This window comes from Toxorhynchites rutilus, chromosome 3 (assembly GCF_029784135.1).
Source record: "Toxorhynchites rutilus septentrionalis strain SRP chromosome 3, ASM2978413v1, whole genome shotgun sequence".
Taxonomy (NCBI): Eukaryota; Metazoa; Arthropoda; class Insecta; order Diptera; family Culicidae; genus Toxorhynchites; species Toxorhynchites rutilus.
The window spans coordinates 107474949-107484374 of NC_073746.1; the positions used below are offsets into that span (position 1 = coordinate 107474949).

The 9426-nt window shown below is 46.4% G+C and overlaps 2 protein-coding genes across 2 annotated transcripts; both read left to right on the top strand.

The window, feature by feature from the left end:
- The first annotated feature begins 5213 nt into the window (after nt 1-5213).
- Nucleotides 5214-6470, top strand: LOC129773399 (uncharacterized). The gene has a single exon (XM_055776996.1). It carries the CDS (start codon nt 5214-5216, stop codon nt 6468-6470), a length of 1257 nt encoding a protein of 418 aa, XP_055632971.1.
- Nucleotides 6471-6591: 121 nt separating this feature from the next.
- Nucleotides 6592-9193, top strand: LOC129773400 (uncharacterized). The gene is made up of 3 exons (XM_055776997.1): nt 6592-6768; nt 6854-8797; nt 8873-9193. Exons 1-3 carry the CDS (start codon nt 6592-6594, stop codon nt 9191-9193), a joined length of 2442 nt encoding a protein of 813 aa, XP_055632972.1.
- The last annotated feature ends 233 nt before the right edge of the window (nt 9194-9426 follow it).

The following is a 9426-nucleotide window of genomic DNA, read 5'->3' on the forward strand; positions in this document are numbered from 1 at the left end:
ACAAAATTGAAAAAAAAAACACTCTGATTTTTGGATATGTTATGTAGAAAACTTCAGCTTTCAAGAAAAAAATATGAAAAAGATAGAGCGTCCTTGGTCCCGAGACTATTTAAACGATGTAAACTATAAAAAGGAAATACCATCAATCTTGAAAACAAAATACTTTTTTTTTGTAAGTGTAGTATTTAAAAAAAAAATACCAGTTAATTAGCTAATCTAAATCATCTGATTGGGGACAGTAATTCAAAAGTTATGAATTTTTGAAAAAAAGTTATTTTTTTAAATTTGTTAGTATTTTTGTTGCTTTAAAGCGCGTCCAGTATTTAACAAGTTATTCCTTCTAGCAAGTTTCTTTAATGTCGTGCGCCTTTCAATAGCATGCGCTTAACCAATAGCAATGGATGGTGTATCTAAGACTCTAAAGTCCTGCTCTAAACTGAAGATATTTTGAGCTCGAAGTACGGAATTAATATTTATTTAATGGTAAAGTGTGTACAATTTCCAGGTAAATCGTTCATTGGTTGTATTTATTCAGTACGATTCAATAATAGTAATCATAAAACCATCTTTCCTGAACTTTACTATGCATAAAAAATCATTCCGAATAAATGTCGCTCAGCCCGCACTTCAGCCGTTAAATCTATTTCACGCCAAGTTGGAATTATCCAAACTCTGTGAGGTTAATTTTCGTTCCTCGCCACTCTATCTCACAAGTTCTAGGAATGGTAGATTAAACCAAGTTTTGCCCGGGGAGGGAAAGTTTTTTCCGAGCCGAATAGCAGAAAAAACATTATTTACGGTTTAAATTACCACTACAGCAAAACTTTTCCTTCTTGATCTACGGGTGGCGAATGAGTAAAGACAGGACGGGGCTCATTTTTATGATTCCAAGCTGGCAGCATTGCGCTGCAGATCTCTCTGGTTGCAGCATCTCAATCTTTATTTGGTTTTATTTATTTGCGGATATATCCAAGTTGTTGGTGCAGTAGTACTTGCTGTGCCAGGCCGTTAGCAGACGCTCCGTCATGTCAGTGCGAATGGAAACGATTTGAGCTGTATGCTCTAAACTGTTTCACTTCTTCGGAACGAACGCTCGGTGCAGCTTGGAATCATCCTTTCTATCGTCTACAAACCGCCAACTTACCGCAATTCTTAGTTCCATTCTAGCGAATGCGAGTGCACTTATCTGCCGAAGGAAGCTTTGCGAAAGGATGTTCTAATGTCACCAGCAGTGACAGGATTTTCTTTTTTTTTCTCCTATTGGCAGTGACGAGCTGAATAGATTACCACCATTCAGACATTTGTTTGTCGGTGGCAATGGTTGGTTTATTTTCACATTAATCCTTCACGGACAATTTCCGTGTCAGCGAGATCCGGCTCGGTGTCAACCATTGCGAGCGGTTATGGAGGCAAAATTTATCGATGCGGATACAACTTGAGGTGGGAATAACGGCCTCATCCCATATTCATTCATTTCACCTTTAATCCCTTCCGATAATCTTAACTTAACGATTCCATTATCCTTTTATCGCTTCCTACCGGTTTCGGGCTGGAGCACAAACCGGGCACTAAATCATTTCAGTGTCTATCGGTCGGATTCTGTGTGTCGCCGGATTCGGCAGAATTAAGGACTTAGCAGCGTCCCATTGAACGGAGCGCGCCACACCAAGAGCAATAGAAAGATCCTTCCTGATTAGGATGCTGCCGCGTCCACCAGCAATCATTCGTGACATTTATATTGCTTTCCGCCGTCTTCTGCCTTTCGGCGACCGACCGGTTCGAGTGTGAAGGATAAATTTGTCCAACAGTGGGTCGCGAAACTAATTTTGAGTCTATTATCAAACGAATACTTCGTATTCATTCCCACAGCCCACTGTATTACAGCCAAATCGACCTATTTTCCGATTTCACGAACGCGGTGGCGGAGAAATTGCCCGATACAAATTAAAGTCTTCGTCCCCACTAGATGCGTAAATCAATCATCCGTCTCAGTGCGGAGTCCCGTTCTGTGAACTCCCCTTAGCGACTGAATAGAATCCTGGAGTCCAGATAAAAACACCACCACCGGGGGCTCTGTCTGTCCGCTGTCAACCGATGTATGTGTGTTTTTTTTTTGGTGGCAATTGGTGGAAGGTGGCTTGTTTATTTGGCCTCCGAATGTTATTCGACCGAACTGGTTCCTAATGCAGGGAGCTATTTTTTCGCTTCCTCCGCCTTTCACGGAACAATCTGTCTGTATGATTCAGTGCGTTCGCAAAGATTACCCACTGTAACCAGTCGAGGAAACAGATAAAATAAAACGAAAGCCACGATAAATAACAATTTTCCTCCAAACGACCCATTTCGACTGCTGGGCCGCAACTAGCTTTTACCGGGATTTGCTGAGTTCAGCAATCGGATTCAGCAGGGAAGCGGTTCTGGTGGATGGTGGAACGAACATTAATCACCGGAAAAATGTTGACCATTGGTAATTTTGATGCAATGTAGAAGCGAGAACGACCTTGTGGGTTGGATTTGATGCCTTGTAATGGTTGTCGTTAGCAAAGGGTAACATCGTGATAGAAGGTTTAAGCTGTTTTCAAAATGTCTTCCTTGTTGAATACTTTTACATACTGGGTGTATATAGAGCAATTCTACGCCAAATCAATTTCATTGTCATATGGTCAATTATGATAGCGACTGATTTTTACCGTTTTGCCTCAAATTCCGAACACTTAAGCTTTTTTGGCCATTAAACAGTGTCTCATTACTCAAAATGGTACTTTTTCGCGAAATTAATGTGGTTTTTGGATACAATAGAGCCCTTTCTTTCATTTGGCTACTATAAAATTAATTTAAAAATTCATATCCATGGTGAAAAACTCAAAATGAGTTTGATTACATTTGTCTCAAATCCCGAACACCCAAAATGCATTTCTTTTTAATCATAACTTTTGAGCTACTAGACCGTTTTAGATGATCGATATATCAAATCAAAGCGAATTAGCTATTCTTCTTTGGAAAAATTTAACACTCCAAAAAATTTGGATATTGTGCTTCGAAACCTGATTCAAATTCCGAATTTGCTATCGCAAACACTCTATCGCTGGTTTTGACAGTCACTTTTTTGCAATTGCTTAGTATTTTAAGTTATATACAGTTTCGATACTTGTGAATGATGTTAAAATGAAGCCTACACCACAAAGAATGTCAAAGTACTTCTGTTGAGGCCCTATAGTATAATTTCCCAACCCCATAGCGATAAAGCAACAATTAATTGTATTACCCTAAAGCTACTGCTATATACCATCGAAATAGCGAGAGAGAGAGAGAGATTAGGAGAAATACCGTGATCACCCGAACGATCGTGGTCAGTAGTCGATCTATATGACCACTGACCCCGAACCAAAAAAGTACAGTCAAAATACATTCCTCATTGCGATAACACGGTCGTCTTTCGTACAATATAACATTTCGTTGTAATATCATATCTTACAATTCCGAAAGTACCAATTGTAAATGGTATGTAAGTGCTTGTCCGCGACTTTGGTGAAAAAGTGGGAAAGCAAAAGTACATTTACCCTCCCCCACCGGTGAGAGATCTACTGTGCGCTGTAGATAGGCAAAATCTGTTAAGTGCTACCATTTCACTGGCCTTTTTGGCAGTCGTTTTCGACGGCGAAGAAAAACCTTCGGTCCAGCATTTACGGCCAACTGGCTCGTACATTTTATGGTCCTTCGAGCCGGATCGAAGGACAATCCGGTCGAGAGGACTAGTGCGTGAGTGGTGGCGATCTTTCTGTTTCGTGCGACCGTGTGATAGCAAACACTCCGTAGGAATTGCGCCATTGCATTGGTGTCGTTAGTGGTCAAAAATTGCGCCAATTGCTGAGTAGCAGTCCATTTTGCTTGATCTCATTTGTGTGGCGAGTTAGAGTCGTTGACCCATTACTATAGGCATCGACTATTCCCCGTAATAAGAATAGTGTGTGATCGCCGGCAAGCAAAGCATTGTTGCTGTGCTGGACCTTTGAATGGGAGAAAAGTGTGCTGCAATTAGCCTGGGTACAATTTGTCGCTAGTGTGGCACAAATTAAAGTTGTTTCGCAAGTGATTTTTCGATAGTTTTGACCTTGTTGGTGGCAAGGCAGAAGCGATTGTAACTGAAGTGACTACAGTGATAGTGTTTACACCGATCCGAGATTTCGCGACGCAATTCGTGTATTCGCCGGAAAGGATTTTCGTCCGCGTCGGGAAGGAGTAATTCGTTTTCGTCCGCGTCGGGAAGGATTATTTTCGTATACGTTACCGCGATCGTTCCACGTTAAATCGGTGCAAAAATGCCAGACAAAAAGGTGGAAAAACGACTGGCTGATTCTCATCCAGTCACTAGAGGGCGAGGCACGCAAGCCGTTCGAGATCGTGGATATCGAGGCCGACAATTACGGTACCGTTTGGGACGCCCTGCTAAAAAGGTATGACAACCGCAGATTTTTGAAAAAGCAGCTCTTCCGTAGTATCTACGACTTCTCATCGCTCAAGAGAGAATCCGCCAACGAGTTACATGAGCTCGTGGACGAGTTCCAGCGCCACGTGAAGGCCCTTGCCAAGTTAGGTGAACCCGTCGAGCATTGGGACACACCTCTTGTAAACATCCTGTCCTACAAGCTCGATCCAGCTACTCTTCGCGCGTGGGAGGAAAAGACAAGTCAGCAAGATGACGTCAAGTACAACGACCTTGTTGAGTTTCTGTACCAGCGGGTACAAATCCTGAAATCTGTGGCAACCGATCTACTACAACGTTCCCAACCGGTTCAAACAAAGGTGGCCGGCAACGTTGTTCCTCCGAAGAAGTACACCCAATCCAAGGTCGCTGCCAACGCTGCTGCATCCGATAGTAGATCCAACCTTCCTTCGTGTTACGCTTGTTCCGGTAAACATTTCCTCTTCCAATGTCAAGTTTTCGCCAAAATACCCGTCAGCCAACGAAGAGAGCTGGTATCCCAACGGAACGGATTTGCTGGAACTGCTTCCGAAGTGGCCACCAAGCAAGACACTGTTCCTCGAAGTTTACCTGCCGAATCTGTCGAGATCGGCATCATACGCTGCTACACGATCCATCCCAGTCCCAGAGCTCATGTACTCCTGCCATAGCATCGAATCTTACCGAAACGGCACAAGATCCACCCATGTTGGCTATCCCAGGGCCGTCTACCTCCTACCAACAAGTAAGCATGTCGGTTCAGTCCCAAGCCCGCACGGTTCTCCTCGAAACAGTCGTTCTCCAAGTCGTCGACGATAATGGGCACGTTTTCCAAGCCCGAGCTCTTCTAGATTCCGCTTCGATGTCGCATTTCATGTCCAAAGATCTTGCGAACCTGCTCTCCAACTCCCAATCCAAGGTTGATGTGTCCGTAGCTGGAATCGGACAATCCCACCGGAAGATCAAGCTTGCAGTAACCACCACAATCCAGTCAAGAGTCGCGTCTTTCTCTACGAAGTTTCAATTCCTCGTTATCGAGCATCCCACGGCTGACCTACCCACCATGTACGTCCAAATCTCTTCGTGGAACCTCCCTAATGTGCAGTTGGCTGACCCTGCGTTCCACATTCCCAACAAGATTGATTTGGTAATCGGTGGTGAGGCGTATTGGGACCTACACACCGGGAAGAAACTTGACCTAGGCCCAGGTCTCCCCTACATCATCGAGACGTACTTCGGTTGGACATTCTGCGGTTCAACTTCCCAAGATTCCTCCAACTCAATGGTGTGTACCATATCCAGCACTGATGCCCTGTTGGATGCAACTCTACAAAGGTTTTGGGAGATCGAGACGACTCCGAACCATTCCGTCCATTCCAGCACGGAGAAGGCCTGCGAAGAGCTCTATGCAGCAACAATAACTCGTGACTCTACCGGGCGATATGTAGTTCGCCTACCCAAAACGGATAATCCGGACGTCTTCTTGGGAAATTCGGAATCCATCGCCGAACGCCGATTCCTCAGCTTAGAACGCCGTCTCGAGCGTGACCCCAGCATGAAATCATCCTATCACCAATTCATGGAGGAGTATGAGCGTCTCGGTCACATGATACATCTGAACGAACCCGTGGACAACTCGATTCCACACTGTTATCTCCCGCATCATCCCGTATTCAAGCTATCGAGTACCACCACGAAGACGAGAGTCGTGTTTGATGCAGCGTGCAAGACCGCATCGGGATATTCCTTGAATGACCTCCTACTTGTCGGACCTGTCGTTCAAGACGATTTGTTGTCACTCATCATGCGCTTTTGTTTCTACCCCATTGCCCTGAACGGTGACGTCGAGAAGATGTACCGTCAGATGCTTCTCCACAAGGCAGACCGACCGTACCAGAGGATCAAATGGCGTACTGATGCATCCCAACCGATAGCTACCTACCGTGACCTACGGCACTGCTTCTGCCCCATATTTGGCCACAAAAACTCTCCAAAAATTGGCGAGTGATGCGGCCCACTTATTTCCTTCCGCTGCGAAACCAGTAGCCAACGATTTTTACGTAGACGACTTTCTGTCAGGTGCCGATGATGTCGAGTCAGCCATCCGAATCCGACGTGAAGTATCAGCGATGCTTGCTTCTGCTGGAATCCCGATGAAGAAGTGGGCTTCGAATTCCGTCGAAGTCCTTGAAGACATTCCACCCGAAGACCGATCAATCCAGCCGTGGCACGATTTGCAAGATCCTCAATCCGTCAGCACTCTCGGTCTAATCTGGGAGCCTATAACCGATATCTTTCGGTTCAAGGTACAGTTGCCGCTGCCGGCTGCTGTACTCACCAAACGTAGAATCATGTCCTACGTGGCCCAAATTTTCGACCCATTGGTAGTAGGTCCTAGCCGTTACGAAAGCGAAGCTGTTCATGCAGCGCCTGTGGACACTGAAATCCTCCGACAACGAACGCTACGATTGGGACCAACCATTACCTTCAAAGCTACAGCAAGAGTGGAAAGAGTTCCACAGTACCATTGATCTTCTTCGAGAAGTTCGAATTCCACGGTTTGCTTCCATCGCCGGGGCCGTCAGCATCGAACTCCATTTCTTCGCTGATGCTTCAGACAAGGCTTACGGCACGTGTTGCTATGTTCGTGCGCAATCTGCCCAGGAAGTATCCGTGAAACTGTTGGTCTCCAAGTCTAAAGTTTCACCCCTAGCAGTACGTCATACTATAGCTCGATTAGAGTTATGCGCAGCTCATCTTTCCATGCAGCTGTACAAGAAAGTCGCTTCGTCATTAAGAGTTGTTCCACCTGCCTTCTTCTGGTCGGACTCCACCACCGTGATACAGTGGCTTCGATCATCACCTGGACGTTGGAAAACGTTCGTAGCCAACCGTGTGAGTCAAATTCATTCTTCTACCCCAATCGATAAGTGGAATCACGTTGCTGGTTCGGACAACCCAGCTGATGACATCTCCAGAGGATTGGATCCAGCCGAACTTCTCAACAAGGCAAGGTGGTGGAATGGTCCATCCTGGTTAAAATCTCCTCCTGAGCTCTGGCCAATAGGAGCACTCCCAACGAAAGAAACCGTCGAAGTATCCCATGAATGCCGTAAAATTCCCATTGTAGCAATGACAGCCATCCAAAGCACTTTCCACGAAGACCTGTTCTCCAAATATTCCAGTTTTTCTAAACTTCGTCGTATGGTCGCATGGTGGTTGCGATATCTGCAAGCTCTTCGTGAACGTGCAATCGTTCGTCATTCCAAAGCGATCAGTCCTGGAATACCGAAAGGATCCAATGAGCCGTGTAACCCCCTCAATTCCGATGAACTCCTATCAGCCGAGCGAATCCTATGTAAATTAGCGCAGTTAGAGAGCTTTCAAGAAGAGCGTAATGATCTCGTTGTACGTACGAGCGTATCCAAATCAAGTCCGTTGAAGTGGTTGAAGCCCTATGTTGATGTATTCGGACTGATTCGCGTAGGAGGACGCCTAGACAATGCTGATTTATCTGAGTCCACCAAGCACCCGATTGTCCTGAGCGGCAAGCATCCATTAGCGAGTATGCTCGCTGTGCACTACCACAAAACACTTCTTCACGCTGGCTCACAGTTAATGCTGTCAACTGTCCGCCAGAAATATTGGATTCTCGGCGGACGAAACCTCATTAGACGCACCTATCATCAGTGCATCACTTGCTTCCGTAGCAAGCCGCAGTTGATTCGGCAAACCATAGCAGATCTACCTGCATCCCGTGTCACTCCGACGCGTCCATTCTCCGTCTGTGGCGTAGATTACTGCGGTCCATTCTATGTCAAGTCGGCAATCCGGAAACGAGGCCCAACGAAGGTATATGTGGCAATTTTCATTTGCTTCTCTACACGCTCTGTACACATTGAGCTCGTGAGTGACCTCACGACTGCCGCATTCGTCGCCGCACTGCGTCGACTGATAGCTCGAAGGGGGAAGGTTACCGAGCTGCACTCCGACAACGCCACGACCTTCAAGGGTGCTTCGCACGCCATGCATCGCGTGTATCGAATGCTGAAGCAGAACGACGTTGACCGGAACCAAATCTTTTCCTGGTGCGCAAATAATGAGATCCGGTGGAGATTCATCCCGCCCCGTGCACCTCATTTTGGAGGACTGTGGGAGGCTGCGGTGAAGTCCGCGAAGACCCACCTACTCAAAGAGATTGGCAATACCAGTCTTGCCTACGAGGACATGCTCACCTTACTAGCGCAGGTCGAGATGTGCCTCAATTCGCGCCCATTAACGCCGCTGTCGTCGGAGCCATCAGACCTGGAAGCCTTGACACCCGGTCACTTCCTGGTGGGCTCAAACCTTCAATCCGTTCCCGAAGCTACATTCATCAATATTCCTTAAAACCGGCTCAATCATTGGGAGCAAACTCAGCGTCACCTCCAACGAATCTGGGCACGCTGGTACCCAGAATACCTCCAGCAGCTGCAGTCCAGAGCTGCTCAAGGCTGCAAGTCACCCAGCAAGATCGAGATCGGACGGCTCGTCGTTGTCAAGGACGACTGCCTTCCACCTCCCCAATGGCCTCTCGGCAGAATCGTCAAGGTCCATCCAGGGAAGGATGGAATCGTCAGAGTGGTCACACTGAAGACTTCATCCTCGGACAACGTCGTGCGACCCGTAGCACGAATTGCGTTGCTGCCAATATCCAGCGATCATTCCGATGCACACGTCGAACACAACTAGAGCAGTACTGAACTGGCTCGAGGCGCATGTCATCATAAACCAGGTAATTATGGTTCCAATAATTCTAATCAACCCGTTTGATCTTGGTCTTCTTGGTCTTCTTTTTTGTTTTATTGATGACGTCATCGAGTTCAACGCACTCAATCTACCAACTGCATCACTGCCGAGCAGCACCCAGTAGCACGATCAACCGATCAATCGATCAACCAAGAGTCGAGCTAGCAATCTTCTCA

Excerpts from the sequence above, each read along its gene's own strand:
- LOC129773399 (XM_055776996.1), top strand. The coding sequence starts at position 5,214 with ATGTCGGTTCAGTCCCAAGCCCGCACGGTTCTCCTCGAAACAGTCGTT.
- LOC129773400 (XM_055776997.1), top strand. The coding sequence starts at position 6,592 with ATGCTTGCTTCTGCTGGAATCCCGATGAAGAAGTGGGCTTCGAATTCC. Across the intron at positions 6,769-6,853 it reads CCGATATCTTTCGGTTCAAG|GTCCTAGCCGTTACGAAAGC; the intron begins GTACAGTTGCCG and ends CATTGGTAGTAG. Across the intron at positions 8,798-8,872 it reads TGACACCCGGTCACTTCCTG|CAAACTCAGCGTCACCTCCA; the intron begins GTGGGCTCAAAC and ends AATCATTGGGAG.